Raw genomic sequence first — 21913 nt, forward strand, 5'->3', positions numbered from 1 at the left:
TTCTAGAAAGTAATCTAAGGCCCTGTCAAGACCTTGAGTACAATGTTGGTTAAATGTGTTTCAGAGCGCAGGAACTGTGTCCACCTTGTAAGCCTCCCTCTCTGGGTCATTTTGTTCAGGCATCCTTTGCTGTGCTCAGAGAGACCCTGCAAGCAGGATGCAGACAAGTGAAAAGGAGAAGGAAGCTATTTGTTGGTCCTAGCTGGGACTTGCAAGCTACTAAGCCAGGCACCAGCATGCTCAGCGGTCCTGTTAAAAGCACCCAGGGAGGAACGGTTGGCCTTCATCTCTCCTTGGAATGGGCTGATCATCAGTGTTGCTGGACTTCTGTCTGCTGACTCCCTGTTTTTCTTCTGTACAGTTTTATACCTTTTCAGGTCAATGTTTTTCCTCTCGGATTTTCAAGCTTCTTACTGTTTGCATCTCAGCCATCATAGCTTCTTTCGCCCCCCTGTTCTTATCTTAAATGGCTTTTTACTTTGTCAAGGCTCTTCCTTACAATTTAAAAAAAAAATTTCTCAAAAGTCTGAGTCGAAGGTATGTGATGTGCTATTTCAGAATTAGGCCTTGTATCACAGGCAGCTGAATTCCTGGGAGCAGGCATTTTAGGATTAAGGCTCCAGAAACTAGAATGAGTTTGCTCATTTGTTGTTGATCATTGAAACTAGTTGTTGATGTTTGTTGTTGATCATTGAAACTCTAGTTCTAGTTCATTGAAACTAGAATGCATGTCTTATGTAGACTATTCTTGTGTACATTCGTATGCATGAGATTGAAAGGACGTAGTTCGCAGAATCGTTCTTACGTTTCTATTCTGAGTAGCAGCGTCTGTTGCTACGCTTCTGTTACCTTGGCTGCTATGAATTTCATGGTGTTCTCAAAAGCAGTTATTTAAGCATAAAATTGACAAGTAAATCAGATTAAAAAAAAAAATTGATTCTGCAATGTTGAGCTGCTTCTGGTTCTCCAACTAGCAGAGCTTCTGGTTCTCCAACTGGCAGAGCTTGTGTCTATCCCTCTGTAATAAGAATAGAGTTCCTGATTGACCAGTGTTTTATGTTAGACCATTAGCGAAGACCTTTTGTTCCAAGCAAAAAAAATACCACAATGTGACATTGTGAATTGAAGCAATACTTAAAAAAACTAATTCTTGCTAAATATTTCTGTTTCGTCTTCTTGAGAAACTGTCATTGTCCTTTTAAGTGAACATAAGGCTTGGATCTTTCCAAGATTCTGTGTTTTGCATTGCTCTAAACCAAGAGGTTATCAGTTCAGAAAGAAGCTATATTTCTGGAAAGTTCCAGCTGGTTTTATAGCATTATCACATCAGAAAGATGCAAGTACTCCATTTAGTTTATAAAAAATATCTATTTTGTGGAATAGAGATAGTTGGCCTAAGCCAGACAAAAGACACTTATGAGACTTGATATATTTGTGATATTTTGTTTCACACACTAATATACATTGGATTACGGTCATGAAAAGATCTAGGGAATATAAGGGGTTTTTCTTTTTTCCAGCTGCAGCCTCTGGCTCTGATAAGCTCTGGCCATGTTTTTCATACGTGTTAATGTCGCTTTGGGAAGATATTTGGAGAAGATCTCTGAAAGCGTACAAAATATTAAAAAGATTTCTGGAAATGGATATTAAGTGTCATCAGCTGCTGGAACACCTCAGAAAAATGTTAGAAAATGACTGAAGCCTATTAATGATGGACCAGAAATTTAGGCAGTCTTCAACATTGTCATACACAGGGACAGGCACTGACAACAGCCACTGTCATAAAACAAAAAGGAGAAGATTGGTTACATGCTTTTATTTTTGTCCACCATGATTCTCTGACAGGTTTTTAACCTGAAGGAACTTCAGCAGACCTTTGCTTCTATATTTGTTTATTCCATTTAGTAAAGGCAATTAAGCCGGAGATGGTCTATTGTTGGTATATAAATAAGTGAAATTGTGTTTGTGAATTAATCCACAAATATTTATAGCATAAAATGTCCTGTGCAGATTTCAGATGTAGCTTTCCTTCCTATGTAATTGAAAAATATAAAGTTAGTGTCGATATCTTTACGGCCAGCAAGACTATGTGCCTTCTGAATAGACGAGGTAGGTCATGTGCTTACTGCTGCTGTGTGTATGTATAATACACATCTCCAGACACATAATGAAAAATACCAAAAAGTGGGACATTTACAGCTCCTATTATCTTCCTGTGCTCTCCACACTGGCATCGTTTATTGTACTTCCAAAGATTTTGTTACTAGCTCCTTTCACATTGTTAAGAACTTCCTTTATGTCCTTTTAGTTTGTCCCTGAAGCTGAAGTCCCATCCTACTGGTACAGGGCAGACAAGGACAGATCTTTAGCTATTCAGATAGAAACTGTCTCTTTCGGTTGCAAAAATGTGAAAATCTGTTTTTCATATGCAATTGGAACAGATATTTTAGAAATGTCCTAAAATGGAAGGGATTTTTTTTTAAAAGGCAGATTTTAGTTTTGATAATAAAGAAGTAGGATTCTACTTGCTTAGGAAGTGGGAATTTGGGAGCCAAGCCTTTGCAGCTCCTAAGCCAGCTTGTTTCCAGGCTGCCTGACTCTGGAGCCAGCTGGCTTCAACGTCTGGGTAAAGTGGCAAGAAGTGAGGCAGGATTCCAATACAAATTTGTCAAAGTTGCACACTGCGTGGAAAATTCGGATTTGGAAAGAAAAAAATAAGTATTTTATTCTCTCATGAAAACTTCCAGCCAGATAGTTCTATCTGTCTGCTTATCTAGGAGATGTTCACGAAGAAGTATTGTTACCTAATGCAACAGATAAAAACCAAGCTAATTTGAGATTCTGCACAGGACAGATGCATGAAATATTTAATCATGTCATAAGCTGCATGATGTTTGATGTTAGTATTTTCAGATTATCAAAGCTTTCAGGATATGAGCAATAATACGGGATAGTACAAATCAGAACTCAGAAGGCAAAAAAATACACACTGCCCAAATACTGGCCATAAATATATTGACACTAACTTGTTATTTTTCAATTACATGGGAAGGAAAGCTACATCTGAAATCTGCACAGGATTTCTCTCATAATTATTGGAAAAAGAGGATCTAAGTGGGATTTTTGGAACTCTTAGTACTGAATCATATTATTTGAAAGATGCTGATATCCTCCTTGTTAAAAATAAGTAAAAAGTTTGAATTTTATAAGCATTATTTTTATATATAATAAAATAATGCCTTCTGTCTTCATCACTTGAACAGCTTTAGTTAAATTGCCGTTGACAAACTTAATTGGTAGTTTTGCATTTCCTTGTTCTTTTTCAGTTTCTAATTATTTTGAATAATCCATTTAGCTGTAATTTCAATTGGCTTCTGCCAAAAGATTATCTATCAATCAGTTAAAATGGTCTCCTTGACAACAAGAGATCTGGTTCTTAAGAGACAAGTGATTTCACCTTACCTCTTTTTTTGATAAGTAGAATTTATACAGCAATATACTCTCCTAGTTCTCTTTTTTCTGTAATTCATTCAGCTGAGAATTTATTTCCAGGTGTTCCTTGAGAACCTGAGCCTGTAGCTATTGACCGAATAGTTTGTTTTAACTTTTCCTTTTTTTCCACTCTTCTTCCTTTGCTTGGCCCCATGCCTTATTTTATGCTTTAAGCACATAGGGTAACATCCAGTACAACAGTCTTAGTTTTTGTTCAAGTCTATTTTTTTTGTCAGATTTTCTTGCTACAGTTCTCTTCCTAGCATGTGACAGCCTTGCATTCCTTGTATTACTTTGAAAATTCTCATCTTTCGCTCTTGGTTAGGGACTGGATCTCTTCCTATTTAGAGCATGTCATAAATCTAAATCAACTTTTTAAAATAGAAGGCTTTTGTATGTGAGTCTGTAAAATAAACTGGGTATTTCCAGTTTATGAAGTGTATTCTGTTGCATGTGATCCACTATTGGATCAGGTTTCTCAAGGGAAGATAAACAAGGCTTCTGAACCTCAGATTTGTTTGAGATTGAGTGTTGCTTCCCCTTTCTTTCTACTTCTTAACTTCTGAGTAGTCAGGCATGCTGTTTTGTGGCACTGTCACTTGAAATCTGGCATTTATCATAAAACTAATTTATGCAGATTACCTTTCTCAAATTCTCTTTGCCATATGCAAATAGTAAAATTGATCAGATACTTATTTCAATAAGTGTACCTCAGAAAATTCTACTTCAGCTCAAGAAACTGCATATTTGTAGTCTGAAAAGCAAACAGGATTTGTAAGGAGTGGAAAAGTAATGGTGGTGTTATAAAAATCAATATTATTTCTCCTCATCCTTTCTCTCCTATTGCCTGAAATATGGCAGAAAATGCTACGCATCCATCATAAGAGAATGCTGCAGAACTGGAGGGGCTTGTAGTGATGATGATTGCATGAATGTAAAGGCTGGTAGGATGAGGGACTGAATGAAAAGGCTGGTAGAAGGGCAAGGACTGTCTACTTAAAATAGAGATGAAGGCTAGAAAGGACTATAGAATAATGAATGATTTTGAGTAGAGATTGTGGCTTTCCCTATCATTGCATTCAGCATTAGATTATGGGGATATTAACTGAAAACTAATGATAAACTGGGTGGTAAATATAGATTTGGGGCTTTTTGTTCAATGAGGCTGTAGTATTATTACTGTAGGAAGGTATCAAAGTCAAGAATTTAGCAGGATTCAAGGGGACTGGACTGTATCTCACTAAACTCATTGTTTAGTAAAATGTGGTTAAAGTAAAATACCATTTTTCTGGTTACCAATCTCTAATCTTTCATGGTTATAGTGAGACCTTTATGGGAGTAGGTTTTATTATCATACTTTTCATGTCATATTCTTGGACTTTTGTCTGAAGTAATTTGTGCTTCCTGTTTCAGGGAACAGGATGCTGCACTAGATACAGGATAAGAATTATACTGTGTTAGATTTATCATGTTATGCTCTCCAGTCTTTAGCACAGTGAGAAAAAGCTGTTGTACCCTGAAAGTTGACCTGAAAAATTTGGACTACTTGATCTGGAAGCATTCACTATTCTTTAACTTTTTTTAACAGTTCAAGCCAGTTTGTCAAGCGTGGAGTCTTAACTATGGTAGCACTAGGGGAGTGATAGAAAAGGCTTTAAAAGGTTCTTTAATTTGAATATGTTTGATGACCTTTTCTACTTACTCTAATTTTGAGTGAATTCTTAAATTCCAAGTAACAGTTGTGCCTTCTAACTTCTGTTAAGAATAGCTGAAGAGAGTAAAAACAAGAGTTATCTAGGTGGAGCTACTTTTCAAGCAACTGAATGGCTTAAAAACAGTTTTAAGGAAGGGAGAGGACAATGGAATAACTGAACAACAACTTGATAAAGATACATGCTCTATGTTAAAAGAAAATGTCTGGTTCTACAACTAAAACATCAAATTTTGTCAGTTTTGTTTAAGTTGAAGCATTAAAAGAAAAAGCTGAGGAAAAATTACATACCTTCTGCATGTTTTTGAGATTGTGCTATGTACTATTTTCATGACCTTGGAGAAGCTCTGACAGATGCAATAGGATCCAGACTTGTTTGATTTGACCTACATTAGACAGCAAAACTGTTGGTTAGTTCTAATGAATCAGCCATTGTTCATGTTGAACTGTGGGTTTACAACAGCTTTGACAACACCATACAGATCATATTCTTTTTCTGGAAATTTTTTTGATGTGTTTGTGTGTACAAAGATAGCAAAATGAGATTTAAGTAATTGTGAAGGACAAGTACTGAGATGAAGCAATGCTGAAAATGTCAAATTGCCATGATTGCTATTTTTAGTATATGTGTTTTAATATTTCAGTTATTTTAAAGAATATTTAAATATAAAAGCTGTCTGTAAGACCAAGCTTTAACCTATATAAAATGTTTTAATCTAAGGTATTGCTTCTAGATATGATGAAAGAGCATACATATTGAATCATTTTCCTCTATTTTTCCTCTGCTGCTTTAATGCTTATTGTGGGATACAATTCACACTGTATGTTAGAGTATTTCTTTTCCTCCATACAGAACAGCACTTTTCTGATGTCGTACTTAGTGAAGAATACCTCAACCTTGGTGTAGAGCAGGTGTGCAGTCTTATATCCAGTGACAAACTCACAATTGCCTCAGAAGAGAAGGTAAGACCATTTGTATCTCAGTATTCTTTTTATCATTTCGGATGAGAGAGCTCTTGCTGCTCTTGCATACTTGTTTGGATGTGTGCTTCGTTTCCTCAATGAAATTACGCTTGTATTGTGCTCATGTTTAAAGGGCTTTTCCCAAAAGTGTTAAGGATTTTTCCCAAAAGTATTGTCAGTCTGTTGATGAAAATTAACCTCAACTCTTAAAAATCCTAAAGCTGTATTAAATCACATAGCCCTTGAAAAAAAATGGAAATTAAATTAAATGGAAATTCCTTCTCATCTTCGAGCAGAACAAACAGAACACATGCTGTGAGTCACATACAAAGGAGTTTGGTTTACCAGGGGATAAATAACTCAAAAATAGTAGTTTGATGATCTCAAAGGTCCCTTCCAACCATGAAGATTCTGTGAAGACCAAGTATATGCCATCTATTAACTTTAACATCAGCAGTCCCACAAAGGTATTAAAACCCTGTAGATGGGCTGTTTAGCCTAACCAAACAAATGTGGGTTGCAGAGGAGATGGGTAGATAGCTTGGTATAACCAAACTTGAGTTTAAATACATGTTGGCTCACCTTTAGCTAGATCTCATTCTTTTAAAGCCATTTTTGAAACTCTGTGATCTTCAGTGAGCTCTTTGAACTTCTAATGGTTTTCAGGTTGTAGATATATTCATTCTGAGCTTTTGAATCCAGTTGTGATCAATTTAAAACATTTTGGTTTTCTTTTTTCCAAGGAGTATTATAGATGTACTAGCACCTCTTCAAATTAGGCTAAATTGTATTCAGAAACATGTTTGAATACTGATTTTTATGGCTACGTAGTGTTTCGTGTTAAAACCTTTTCGAAAATCTGAATCCAAGATCTGCTTAAACCGCAACTAGCCAAGTCATGTTGCCGTTCCCATAATACCCTGAAGGTCCGGATCTGTCACTTAGAAGCAGCATCACATGTATCAGTGGAGTATAATTAAGGTTTTAATGCTGTAGTGTATGATGAGCTGCTGTGCAACAGAGGAGAAACTAGGCTTGGGATCGCTTCTCTTAGTAAGGCTCAGTGATGATAAGTCACTTGGATGACAATATGGCAGGTCGATTTCCCAAGAAAGGAAGAAAAGTATGAGGATTGTAATATTCCTTCTGCCGTGTTGTTTGTTTACCTATTTTTATTGGATTTTTAGTATCAATGAAATTATTGCGTGCATTTTGTCAATGTGGTGCAGCTATCCTTGAAACACCAGCAGAAGAGTGATATAAAAAGAGACTGGCTATTGCTTGTTCAGAATTTTGTAGTGGGTAAATATGGAAATAATGGGAGCTGCTGTCATCTCATCTCACACTAGGAATTTTAGTATAAGCAAAAACTGTTTCTGGAGGCACACTGATATTTTCATACTACTGAATTTGTAAGTCAAGGACTTGCATATGTTTGTTTCCTGGAAGGTATTTGAAGCAGTGATAGCGTGGGTAAACCATGACAAAGATGTAAGGCAGGAGCTAATGGCACGCCTGATGGAGCACGTTCGGCTGCCTTTGCTTTCCCGTGAATATTTAGTTCAGGTAAGCAAAAAGGAATACTAATTCTTCTGTATGTGAACATTTCAGTTAATTTTTTTTAATGCTAGATGGATAATTTTAAATTTAAACACTGTAATGTAGTGTGTTACTGATAGTAAAAATAAACAGACAGCCACCATTACATGTGCATATGCACGCACACACAGAGAGAATCAAATGAGGGATTGCCACATAGAAGATATCATATATAAGTAATTTGTCTGTTTGGCTGACTACTTGTCATACTACACTAGTAATCTGAATGATTTAATTAGCTGAGATCTGGTTAGCTTTCCTTTTTAATATGATATGTGATACAACACTTCTTTTCATAAGTGAATTTTAAATTTCAGAATTTAATCTGTTGTTCAAGTTGTTTAGGACTTGCTGATGGAGGAAACATTTCTTTACCTGGTTCAGATATAGAACATTCTTTCAAATTTTATAAGATCATTTTGAATATTTAGGTGTCGGGTCAAATATTAAAAATTGAAAATATAAGTTTGGTATTTGCATTGGTTAGTAGGTGTAGTAGCAGGTTGGTAGGTGTTTATTTTAAAAATTCTGGTTTTGCGATATGAATTTCCTCCACTCATGTGGGTTGTTTTGTTGTTGGGTCTTTTTGTTGTTTTGCTTTTGTGGGTTTTTATGTTTGTTTTGCTGTTGTGGTTTCTTATTTTTGTGGGGTGGTTTACTAGTCTGTTAAATTCTTCTCCCCTACTTTCTTCTTAAAGTGTTCTGTACTCCCTGTATTTGAAAAGTCAAGAAATGTGCTTGATTGTGAGGAAGTGATTTACCTTGCCTAACACTGTTTCTTCTACTTACTAATTAAGAGATTAATTAATTGGGGTTTTTTTCAGTGACTGCATATTGCAATCACATAAATTCGTGTCTAAACTACAATCTAACAAATCAAGAGTAACCTGCATTTTGTGATATAACACAGGCTTTATTACATTTCAGATTGTTATTTGTGATTTACTTCCTTAACATGCTCAGACCTTGTTAAACTTCTATTAATAAACAGAGAGTTGAAGAAGAAATACTGGTTAAGAACAGCAGTGCTTGTAAAGATTACCTCATTGAAGCTATGAAGTATCACTTGCTGCCAACTGAGCAACGAGCATTGATGAAAAGCACTCGAACAAAATTGAGAACACCAGCTAGCCTTCCAAAAGTAAGACCCTTATTTTTCCAACTAACTGATTTCTTCAAACTCCATTTTAACAGTTTTCATGAAAACAGGACTATCATTTCAGGTATTCCAGTAAAAATTTTCGTACCAGAATTATTTATCTCAAAAATATAACAAATGTTTAACTTTATACTCCATACTACTTATGATATAGACATTTTAGCCTCCCATCTACCCACCTCCACTGTCTTCCCCCCTCCTGCCCTCCCCGTACCAAAAAAAGAGGAGTCTTTTTTAGTAAGTTCCTCAGCATTTGAGAAATATAAAAGTATAGGCCTGGTGTTAGAGTGGAAATAAGCCTGTTTCTTTAAAAAAAACAACCAAAAAATCCCTAACAAAGACTGATGCTTCTGAGTTGGGGCATTTATTCAATTTTTAGCTAAATATAGTACTTTTTTTTTTTCATTTTAGAAGAAGAAAACAGAGTAAACATCATATATTGTCTTCTTTCCAATGAAGTAAATAAGTTTTCTCATAGTACTGTTATGGCAACTGCAATAATGGAATAGGAGATTTGCATTTAGCACATTTCTCTCAAAGGAACCAGATAAGGCTCTTCTCTGATGGACAGTAACAGTTCCATTGAATGTCCTAGATGTTGAATTCTCATACCTGAGGTCAGGGCAGGATGTGAAAATACAGCAGGATCTGCCCATCTTTGGGAGCTCTACCTAGACTCTGTTTCCTGCTTTTCTATCTCAGATATTTCTTGTGGACACAAAGGTTACAAATTGCATGTTTTTTGAAAAATGAATTTTGCCTAGTTTGCGAGAATCAAATTTCTTATTTAGGAGAGACATCCTTTAATTATTTCTTGTACAGAATCTTGTTTTATTTTTTAACACTTTTTTTTATCTTTCAGCTGCTCTCATATATGTAAGTAATTAATAAATATTATTATCTCTCTTAGTTGATGATGGTAGTTGGAGGACAGGCACCAAAGGCAATTCGCAGTGTTGAATGCTATGATTTTAAAGAAGAACGCTGGCATCAGGTGGCTGAATTGCCTTCCAGAAGATGTAGAGCGGGTAAATGATGCCTAATTTTTTTGTTGTAGTTGGTAATGCTTAAGAATTTAGACATCTGTATAAAGCATTGTATGTTTTTTGGAACAGTACTTAAGCTATTTATCTGAGAAGGGCTAAGCCTTGATTTCAGTGATCATCCTTAAAATTCTAATTACTTGCTAATGCAGAACAATACAAGTTTGATAACTTGATCTTAATTTGCGCTTCAGTTTGTAATCTCTAGAATAAGCTGCTTTACTACCTCTCGTAGATACAGAGGATAAATAAATTTAAATATTACTGCCTTATGATAATGAGTAATTTTACTATTAAAATACTGTATTATTATTTAATGAGATGAAGAATGTGAAGAAGTGACCAATCAATACTAAAACTGTGAAAATGGGATCTTAAAGCAGCTGAGATATCTAAGCAAGAGGAAATTCAGCAAGTATGATATTCAGAAATGTGAGCTATTGGTAACAAAAAGTGTCAGAACTTCTAGTGCTTGATCTGGATGAAGTGTGGCTCGAGGACACTGTCAAAAGCCTGATTAGTGTAGTGAGCACTGTAAGCTGTGTCAAGTATCTGCATACTTAGGAAAGTACGGAATAAAATTAATTGACAAAGAGACAAAACGGCTCATCTCTCTTTCCTGTTTCTCTGCTCTAGGAATGGTGTACATGGGAGGGATGGTTTATGCGGTTGGTGGTTTCAATGGTTCTTTGAGAGTTCGCACAGTAGATTCCTATGATCCGGTGAAGGACCAGTGGACAAGTGTTGCCAATATGCAAGATCGGAGAAGCACTCTGGGAGCAGCTGTATTAAATGGCCTTCTTTATGCTGTGGGAGGATTTGATGGGAGTACAGGTATTTTTCCCTTCACACATTGCTGATTAGCTTTGGATACTCTTGAAGTAACTGTATCAAATTTGAATGTCTCTTTCCTGGCAGCTGTGATGAAACCAAGCATGAGGGTAGCCTGGCATCTTGTGGTATGGAATGGGCTTTAGTGGTCACATCCTTCTGCCTGAGCAGTGGACTGTTTGCACCTGCCTATGAGTTTAGGCTTAATGACTAGTGAATCTTTGAAACAAGTTCCCTTTAGTATTCCTTTTATAGTCAGAGTCCGAGTCCTTAACTCATGGAAGATATGAGCGGAAAAATTACCTGGTCTCTGTTGTCCTGTTTGCATAGGAAATATACCTCTGCATTTTCATGTAGCGTGAATAGGGTTAAAAACAGCTTAGTCTGACCTGTGGGAGTGCTTTGGATATACACTCTTCATTCTCTTTCAGAGATGCATTAAACCATTTGTGCGGAGATGATCCTTCTCCTTAGTAACTATTACTGAAGCATACATAGGAGGGAACATTGCGGTTCAATTAAAAAGAAAGGAGAAAAAAAAAAAGAAGAAAAATAATCCAGGGAATAATTTTTCAAATTCCATAAAAGCTTTCATTAATTTGCCCATTTTCAGACACCGGGATGGGTTACCTGTAATTGGCTATCTAAAGGACATCAGTTGTGCCTTTTGCACAGTAATTAACAGTCCTTAAAAAGAAATAATTTGAATTTTCTGGAAGGTAGACAGTATATTGCATGAAGATTTATAGAGAAAATAATGTTATATTGTCTTCATAGGTTTATCATCAGTTGAAGTTTACAACTTAAAGACTAATGAGTGGTTTCACGTGGCTCCAATGAACACAAGAAGAAGTAGCGTTGGCGTAGGTGTTGTTGGAGGTAAGTTGACAAATGATATTAAAAAGATTGGGCGAGGGGGGAATGCAATCATTTACCCTACTACCTTTTCTCACTTTTGAAAACATACTTCAGATTTATGTTTTTGCTCAACCTTCTAATTCAAATGGTATGAACAATACATAATCATTCTACTTGGGTTTGACCAGCTTTTAGCATAGTTGTTTTAAATTTTTTTTTCAGAGTTTCAACTGTGCCTGAGGCCAACTTGAGGAAAATCTCGCTAAGCATGCATGCTCTAGATTACGCATGTAAGCAAAGCTAGAGAGCCCAATTACTTATAAATTGGTCTTTAGTGATACAGCACTGCAGTATTGTCAGCTGTTATCTGTGGCTGACTGCTGGTTGCTGCTGGGGATGATCTCAAGGACAATGCCCGGCAAACTGCTGACTTTCAAGTCAGCTCAGTGATGAATAGCCTGGATGTCACTTGCACAATGCAGACTTGGGCTGGCTCCTGGGTCTTAAAACAGTTTTAGGTGTGTGTTTTAACTGCATAGGAACCACTGTTGTTTCTGATCTGAAAATGCAGACTGTACAAATAATTTTCATCTGAATTTTTCTTATTTCTAGGAAGCCTATTTGCGAGCTTCCAATGTTGGACATACTTGAGTTAGCTTGCTTTTGAACAATTTTTAATTAAAAACAGGGTAAAGTATCTTTGTATTTCGGCTGGGCAATTCAAAAATCTTTTGACTTGCATTCTTTTAGATACTGGCTGCCTTTTAAATCCTCAAAATGACAAGAACTGTAGTGTACTATGCTAAACTATTTAAAAAATAGAAACTCAGTAACTGATTGACGGCAGGTACTGACCAGCAGCTAATTCAGAGCACGATGACTTTCCCTCAGCTTGCGTACCAGTACAGTCTGTGTGCATTAGAAATTTGTAGGTTTCTGTTGGTTACCCTTCCAGGTAAACTGTATGCTGTTGGTGGCTATGATGGGGCGTCACGTCAGTGCCTTAGTTCAGTAGAATGCTATGATGCTAATACAAACGAGTGGACCTACGTTGCAGAAATGAGCACTAGACGTAGTGGAGCAGGTGAGTGGACAAGAATCAACTATCCTTGTAAAAGAGACAAATTTGTGGTTTTAAAATGTATCTAAAAGTATAAAAGGTAAGCCAAAGTCTGAGTCTAATAGAATGTGTTAGTCTTAGATGGCTCATGTATTGCAGATCATAAATACAAAACTGTCCTACAGAGTAAGGCTCAGTCTGTTAATAGTAAATATCTTTCCTTGCTTTTTCATACTTTCCATATTCTTCTTCTTCCCATAACTTCTGATGTTTTTAACATACAGACTAATATGCATGGATTGTGGCAATCAATTTAGTATCACCTAAATACAGAAGAATCAAAATCTAAATGGCTAGGATGAAAAAAAAGTAATTTCTTCAAAGATGTCTCTTTGCCAGTGTAGCGCTGATTTTTCTAGTAGTGATTTTAGGTTGACTTTACATGTGAACCATGACTAGATTTCCACCTCTTTAGAGGACTTGTTCTGCATTCTGATTCACTGCAGGAAATTTTGTCCTTGTTCATTCTTAAGTTTGTATTACTGGTTTCATCCTATTTCTTCCACTTATATACCCTTTGTTTCATCTTCAGTAATTCTTCTCATCACCCGGTGTTTACATCCTTTGGATATGTATAGGCTACTACATGTTATCCTTCCTTATCGTTTAGCCAAGGTATATCCATTTATTTCTTTATAATCTTAAAAATCTCTTCTTTATTTTTTCATGGAGTTTTTTTTTTCCTTCTTGTGATTCTGAGTATGTGTATTTCTCTTTAAAGACATCAAAAGTGCCTGTGCTATTCTGCTTTTCTTTAATGAAATGATGCTTCCACAGCTCCAAATTGACTTCAGCATTTTCATTATCTATTTATATTATGGACTCAAATCTCATTTACTGTTCACTGTCCTCTATTTGTCTTTTGGTATTTCAGGTTTCTCCAACTTGCAGAAATTGTTTTATTTCTCTAGATGCATTCCCATGGACTTTTTCAAGTCAAATTGCATGCTATTACTTTTCTACATTTATTTTTTTCAGTTGTTTAAGTCACTTTTTTGCCAAGTACTCAATGGTGCTTTTTAGCAACACCCTTCAAATATCTACTGGTGATTGCATTAATGTGCTTCATAATTGGAAGAGATGTTGCTACAAATAAAACTGGATGGACTTCTAGTATGCACAGTAAATGATTAATAGTTATCCCAACTTTTCATCTTGCCTTCCATTATTCTTTAATAACTCTGAACAGTTTAAAATCTGTGTAGTGATGTTTAAATTAAAGTCCAAATTATTTCAAAAGAAATATATAAAAATATTAAAGTAATTACTAAAACGAAGGTATTTATAATGGAAGTATCACAAACTATTCTTACAAAATCAGTAAGCTGATGTGTCTCTTATTGCTAAAAATAATGTTTTGATTTTGTTTCTAAACTAAAATTATGATGTTAATGAAGGAAACATGGTACACTGTATCTCAAAAAAGTTGTTTTGTGAAACTTCTAGTTACTCAGTCTGTGCATCTTGGAAGTAAATTCTGGATTAAAAACTGGCCAGAGTTGCAGTAAGGATACCGTTAAATACTCCTATCTAATATTGGCAAGTTTTGAGGAAAATATTTGTATAAAATGGGCAAATTAGAAGTATCATTATAAAGACAAATAGTGTTCGTGGGTTGTGACAAAGCTTAATTTTGCAAGTTGCCTGCACACCCATTTTATCTCAGTTTTTTTTTTTTTAATAATCTGGTTTTGCAAAATACGTTGTGCTTGTAGACTATTTATACGCTAGATATTTTCAGACTTTTTTTTTAATATTGAATTACTTCTATGACTCTGAAATGTAGTGCCTTAGATATACTAACTGCTGGGATCTTTCTGCCCCTCTCCTCCCTCCCCTTGTGCCAGAGTTCAGGACCGTGTTTGTTTACTCAACTCTCTGCTGCCTTTTACCTTGTCCTCTGATTAAAAAAACCCAACCAAACAAAAAAAAACCAAACCAAAAAACAACAAAACCAAAAACCTGAGAGGAAAAATAAATGTAGTCAGTTATTTCAGATTCATATAATTGAGTAAAATAATCAACATCCTTCTGTGCCACTCTGTTTAAATACATGGAAAATTATATTGTGTGTGTGGGAGGAGTGGGTGATAATGTGAAAATCATGACTGTTGATTGAGCTTGGCTGTAGTGACCAAATAGCCAAAACCACCAGAACTGTTTCAACTGGCGATCAGTCCTGGTGATGTTATGGGTGCTAACTGAAGAGAATTTTGTTCCTATATTAAACCTTTGGATTTCTAGTCATCTCAAGGAACTTAAGCCCATCTCTTCTATTCCTACTGCTTCAGCTTCATTCAAAAGCAACTTCAGAGGTTAACCCTCAGTTACTTTTCTTTAGTACCAACTGCTTCTAAGTTGATCAATACAGGGACAGATCTGTTTCCAGCAACATATTGGGATGAGGAACTTCAGATCCAGATATAGGCCATTTGGGAGGGATGACAGATATAAGACAGGGTCCTGAAAAATGGGCAGGAAAGGAAAATTAACAAAGAAAGGAGAACTCAGAAGACGGCAACAAGAGGATACAGACGGAAGGAACAAGAAATAAGGTAGGACTTGGAAACTGGGTGTGGGATTAAGGGAAAATGAAGCACCAAAGAGGAATGGAGGACATTATTAAAAATAAGGAGCTATCAAATTAAAAATGGCAATGTGGCAGAGGGAAAACTCTACACACTGAATAGGAAGGTTGGTAACTATACAGAAAGCCCGGGTCGGGGCCTTTATATCACAACACATATTTAAACTAAAAATCTAATTAGCCCTCCTTCTAGCTCTGTAATGTTTAATGGTACAAAAAAAGAATGTTGCATTATCCTGTCTAATCCTGTCTAAAGTGTGATCAGAGTGGGAGAAAGAAAAGCTGTCACACTATACTGTGACATGATAGCTAGAAATAATAGCAATAAAAGAGGAATTAAATTAACTGGGAAGGATATGGGGAAACATTAGTAGTCAATATCACTGATAAAGCATTAGATAGCATGATTTATAAAGCAGTCTCCTATTAAGATGCTATTTTTCAGACTTACAGTACCAATTAACTCTTCCGTGTTTCTTTTCCCTCTTCCTTTAATTATTAAAATCTGTCTTTTTAATAAGAAAATTTAGTTATTTCAGCAGGAGTAATTTCTCTCCCCATATAGGAATGGCTCTTACATATAATATTAGTGATGTGTTTTCAAAGATACTTCAGCTGGCTGTTAAGGTTTCAGGGTTCTTTTTTTAACCCAGTGGTTTTTTTCTCTGAAGGACTTAACTGATTTTTTGCATTCATATTTTCTGTTTCCCTTTAATCAAGATTTTAAGCTGTGCCCTTTTCATGGAACCCTTTAAGAACTATATTTGCAAATCTGTATCTCAGCTTTCCGTTTCATAGTCTTAAACGTGACACTTTAGATTTCCCAATGTACTTTCATACTGTTTTTTCAGTTGTCTGTATGGTCCATCACTCACAAGTTTTAATGTAAAACCCCCCTTGCATCTCTGAAACCTGTTGTGTTTGGGTTCTAATAGTGCTTTATAAAGTTGAGGAATAAATAAATAGACTTTCCTTTCTGTTTCCCCTATTACCATATTTTCAATAGATGCAACCTAATTAGCAAGTAGATATAGACTAGCTTTATTTATTCCTTCATCTCAAGTTTAGAGATTGATAAACTTTTGTTGTAAAGTGAAGGAGACCCTAGGAGCAAAAGAGAAGGGGAGATCCTTTAATATCCTTTTGGATATTTGATGACTGATGCTTGGTTCAAGGAACCTTGGTATTTTCCTTCACACCCTGGAGGAGGAAGGTGCTCACTTTGTTTACTTTTGTTTCATATATATGTTTAAAAGGTATTCCAACACTTCAGTGGAAACATCCCTATTGTATAATGTCTATCCATTCAGCTTTTCTCCTCTGTACCGCAGTTTTTTCTTTCTAAAAATTCACTTATGCTTTATCATCTTGTCAGATTTCTGTTATGCTGGCTGAGCACACTGTCTCATTTACTGTCACTTCTAATTAGACCTAAATTTCAACAATCCTCATTTTCCCACACATCATTTTGCGTCCAAAATTTTCTAAATCTTCTGTTGCAGAACAGCTCTGGTCTTTGTGTGCTGCAATATGGTAGATAGGCACACGAGACATTTTATCAGTGTCTTGCTATAGTTACTGTCTTTTTGCTTTAATGCATCCTGACCCAATGTTTTCTGAAATAGCTCCTAACATGGAAGGATTTTTGTTAGTGGACATGTTTTCTGTTTCTCCTTTGTGTCAGTCAAACCATTCTCTGGTTAATTTTGAATATTTTCATATGTTCACAGGTGTTGGTGTGTTAAACAATTTATTGTATGCGGTAGGTGGTCATGACGGTCCTTTGGTAAGAAAAAGTGTTGAAGTGTTTGATCCTGTCGCCAGTACATGGAAGCAAGTTGCAGACATGAACATGTGCAGAAGGAATGCAGGTATATGCAACAATTGCTTTAAAATAGTGATAATACTGTTTAGTGTAAATGGAATGTTCCTGGGTTTCTGCTGCTTTCATGATGTCACGGAATATAAACCATACTTTTGTGGCGTTAACAAGCCAATTGCTAATTTTCACATTGGTTTCCTGTCTATTTTTTAGGTGTTTGTGCTGTAAATGGTCTCTTGTATGTAGTTGGAGGAGATGATGGTTCCTGTAATTTATCAACAGTGGAATATTATAATCCAACAACTGATAAATGGACAGTTGTGTCATCTTGTATGAGTACAGGAAGAAGCTATGCAGGTAATGTGTACAGATTTTTTTTTTTTAACAGGCTTTTTACAGTATAAAAGCTGGGATAAGAAATTTGACAAAGCATTAAAATAAAGTCCTGTCTAAGGCGAAACCTAAGATACTAGAATGGGTTTGAAGAAATCTGATGGTATGTTTTGAATGATGACTTCAAACAATTATTCATTACAAGGAAAAAGATGGTATTAAACTGTAGTCAAAAGGGATTTAGCGTGTAGTGGTGAGTCAGAAAGACGATTCTGGTATGACCCATCCTGTCTTTAACAAGAGATTTATGTCTCAGTCTACGTGGGTCCAATTCTGAAGTTCTTTGGGATTTGATATTTAGAAAACGAGCTGTTTCAGGAATCTTTTCCTTCAGTAATTGCAGTTTTTCAAATGAGTTCTTTTAAGTGAGTGTTAAGGATGTATTTCACTGGTAACAAAATTAAACGAGTAATGGCAAATTTTTTCAAATCACAGAAACTCTCAGAACTTTGCACTGATTCAGACAACTCTGTCAGAGAGAAATTAGGCTGGTGCACAGTTTTTTGATGTTATACTAGTTGCAAGGTATTATATTAAAACTTGATTTTCATGTTCTTGATTTTTTTCTTTTTGAATACTACCTAAAGATTTATGCCTTTTTCTTTCCTCTCTCTAGGTGTTACAGTTATTGACAAACCATTATGATCAGTAAAGGGATTTTCAACTTGATTATGCACTAGAAGCAGTCTTCAACAAGTGTATTTGAAGTGACTGAGTACTCTCTCTAAGCACTTCTCTACTTGTAGCTGCACCTTGAGTCACAGTGGAAGATGTGACTGTCTACAATGACAGATGACGAAGATTACTCTAGGTAGAAGCAAGGCGTAGGATAATTCTGCAGTTGAGCAGAAGTTGATTGAATTTTTGAAGCCTAGTGGACCATTTCTTTTTTTATTGCAAGGTCTTTGAAAAAAAAAAAAAAGCCACTTTCATAACGACAGACTTACGTCAGTCATGACTGAGAAACGGATTGTCAGTGAAGAATGGTGTGTATTCTGGTGAAAGTAAATTTTTGTCTTATTTTTTCCAGAGACTAATAAACATATTTAAAGAAATGAACTGTCAGTCTTCATAGTAGGTATTGAATCCCACCTCAGTAATTCAAGCTGGCATGGGGTAAATGTTTCCTTTTATAAAACTTTTGTTACATAACTATAATACGTGCATATGTTTGTGTGAGCCTAAGTTGCTTTCTATTGAAATACTTCAAAACCTGATTTTACTATTTATAATTTGGCACAGTACTTTGAATATGCCAGTACTATGTTGTAAAACAGAGTTGTATTTTTTGATATGTAACAATGCTTAACACTACTAATTCCCACTGAAGGAGAGAAAAGAGATGGTATAACACTTCTTCAACAGGTGTAATTTCAAGATCTTTTTAATAAAAATGTTGTCTGTACTGATGACTTTTTTTTCTGTTCAATTTTTGGTCACATTTAGATGTTACTTCTTTCTTACCTTTTTATCCAAAAGGTGATTTGGCATGAAACTAACTTAAAATTTATAATGATGTATGAAATTGCGTTGAATTTGCATGGTACTAAGGCCTATTTATGCATGTAATCTTAGCTTCTATTAGCTAATATCTGAATATACTGTATGTGGCCATGCTTATAAAACAGCTCATTTTTATTCATTCTTGGATGGCCTTCTTTTAACATGACCAAAGTTATTGTCGTATTTGAGACATTTTCTTCAAATAAAAGTTTGTATATTGTTTCCTAATGCCAACAAGTCGCTTAAAACTTGTGTTTCTCCATACAAGTCTCAAACCAAATAACCTTGACATCAGTGAAGAGATATTTTTTTAGGGTGGGGGGGGGCAGGCAGAGGAAGCTGGTGTTCTAAAGATCTGAATGCAAGCAAAAAATTAAGATTTAGGGACTGGTCATGGAAATATCACTGGTTTGCTGCTGGTTTGTTTCTGGAAGCTTTGGTTTTGGGTTAGTTAAGGTAGCGGCCACCTCTATGTTCCAGTGAAACTGTCTGAGCTGTGGAATTAGCATGATGGCTGTAAACAACATCATTTTTTTGGCTGACGCTGCAATGAAATGGATGTGACTGGATTTTACTGTTGACAGCGTAGGGCGCGTTATGGGTCTGGGCAACAGGTTTCACTAGAAACATTTTATTTGGATTGTTCATTTGTGTTGTTTGTAGAATTTTACCTGCACGATACCGGACTCAATGAATGGGGTTCTGGGCCATTGCTACCATGACGTACCCTCGTGCTTCAGTCACCGCCCGGCCCCGGCAGCCGCGGGCAGCGCCGCGACGGCCCCGGCTTCTCCCTGGAGAAGAGGGCGAGTCGGCCCGCAGCCCCGCCGTGCCCTGCGGGTCCTGTCAGAGAAGGGGCAGGAGCACGCGGATGGAGAAAACGGTCAACCGGTGCCTCCTCTCGGGAACGACCCCTTCCCTCGCACCGGCCGCCGCCGCCCCCGCGGGCAGCGCTCTTGCTCCTTCCTCCTCCTCCGATTGTGTTTCTCGGAAGGTGTGCAGGCAGGCAGCGTGTGGCGAGGCGTGGGCCCCGCCCTAGGGCCCCGCGGCGAAGGAAGGGCCGCCCCCACCCCCTCCGCCTCCGGCATCGGTCTCCTCCTCATCACGTCTTTGACGTCAGCCGGGCTCCCTCCCGCCTCATTGGCCGCGCGCCCAGGTCTCACTATCCTCACTCCACCCCTTCAGCCAATGGGCGCGCGGGATCCGCAGCTTCCTCACGCCTGACTCTCCGCCGCCGCCGCCCGCCAGCCAATGGACGCCACGCTGGGGGTTGCTGGGCGGCCAATGGGAGGGCGCACTTGAACTGCCGGCGGCCCCGGCGGTTGTTATTGCTGCGACGGGCGCTACCGCTGCTGCTTCCGCCGCGGCGTGAGGGGCCGCCGCCGTCATCATCCAGGTGAGGGGGCGCGGAGGGCGGGGAGAGCGGGTGGTCGCGGCCTGCCCTGGGGGTCCCTGTGCTGTTGCTGGGGTGCGGTCCCCGGCCGCCTGCACGGCTCCTACCGGCGCTACCCTGGGCCGTTCCGGGCGGGTGCCGCCGGCCTGGGCATCCCCCATGTCGTCGCTATCGTGCGGCCTGTGGCGGCTGCCCGCCGGCGGCCTGTGGCAGGGTCTGTCCGCTTCCTCGCATGGGCTGGACAGGACGGACGAGCCTGATCCAGGCTCAGCCTCGCCTCTGGTCCCTCGGCTGCTTTCGTGTGTGCCCATCAGTTCAGGAGCTCGGGATGCGTGAGCTTTCTTGGCATCTGCCGTGGTGTATTTAACGTTAATAAAGTGGTATTTGCTGCAGTTTATTTGCTGTTAAGGTGAAATGGCAGCATCGTGGTGCTGTTGCTAAGACGGAAAAACAGTAACCAACGTGGTTGGATGCCGAGCTTGGTGCGTTACTTATGTTGGACCTAGGCTGAGTGTATCAACTGGGGACTAACCAGCGTCTTCTGGCCCGTGGGCTGCGCACGCGTTTTAGGGTGGAAGATGGACCTGTTAGAGGGGGTCCAGAGGAGGGACATGAAAATAATCAGAGGGCACATGGCCTATGGAGAGAGAGGCTGAGAGAGCTGGGGTTGTTCAGCCTTGAGAAGAGAAGGCTCTGGGGACACCTTGGTGTGGCCTTTCAGTACTTAAAGGGAGCTTATAAGAAAGATGGAGAAAGCCTTTATGCCAACACCTGTAGCAACAACACAGGGGGCAATGGTTTTAAACTAAAAAAGGATAGGTTTAGTTTGGACATAAGGACGACATTTTGTACAATTGAGGGTGGTGAGACGCTGGAACAGGTTGCCCAGGAAGTTGTGGATGCCCCATCATTGGAAGTGTTTAAGGTCAGGTTGGATGGGGCATTGGGCAACCTGATCTAGTGAAAGATGTCCCTGTCTATGGCAGGAGGGTTGGACCAGATGATCTTTGAAGGTCTCTTCCAACCCAAACCAACAAGCAGCTTCCACTGTGGAAATGGCAGAAGTTGTGGTCACCTGCAGGAACGCTGCCTCTATGCTTTTGGGATCTGTGATGAAAACTGTCTTACGGAAAGGTGGATTGCCTCAAGCCAGCTGCAGTCTAAAGGCAGTCTGCTGTGTTGATGTAGTTTGTATGGATTCTGGCTCACAGCTATGAGGCTGGATAATCAGGAGTTCACGGTTAATTTAATTTCTAATATCTGATTTGAACCTTTCTGTGCTCTTTTAGTACAGAATACAATTATCCTGCAGAAGACTTGAAATAAAATTGGGTAATAATTAATATTTCTTTATCCTTTTGCTCCCTTGACCTAATCTCAAGACTTGAGAGCTGATCGCCTCTCAAATTGATTTGACTCTCAAACCAGTCTTGAGCTTT

The 21913-nt window shown here is 37.9% G+C and overlaps 1 protein-coding gene across 2 annotated transcripts in view; it reads left to right on the forward strand.

Moving 5' to 3' along the window:
• KLHL2 (kelch like family member 2) overlaps nt 1-19324 on the forward strand; it is a 59244-nt gene extending 39920 nt beyond the window's left edge. For both annotated transcript variants that reach the window (XM_074147138.1, XM_074147139.1), the window contains 10 exons: nt 6057-6166; nt 7616-7732; nt 8757-8906; nt 9835-9952; nt 10604-10801; nt 11576-11677; nt 12612-12740; nt 17094-17234; nt 17399-17542; nt 18195-19324. In XM_074147138.1, the coding sequence (XP_074003239.1) occupies nt 6057-6166; nt 7616-7732; nt 8757-8906; nt 9835-9952; nt 10604-10801; nt 11576-11677; nt 12612-12740; nt 17094-17234; nt 17399-17542; nt 18195-18223 (1238 nt within the window). In that variant the 3' untranslated portion in view covers nt 18224-19324. The remainder of the gene's footprint in view (nt 1-6056; nt 6167-7615; nt 7733-8756; nt 8907-9834; nt 9953-10603; nt 10802-11575; nt 11678-12611; nt 12741-17093; nt 17235-17398; nt 17543-18194) is intronic.
• Nucleotides 19325-21913: the final 2589 nt, after the last annotated feature.

This window comes from Numenius arquata, chromosome 5 (genome assembly GCF_964106895.1).
Source record: "Numenius arquata chromosome 5, bNumArq3.hap1.1, whole genome shotgun sequence".
In the NCBI taxonomy this organism is placed as follows: Eukaryota; Metazoa; Chordata; class Aves; order Charadriiformes; family Scolopacidae; genus Numenius; species Numenius arquata.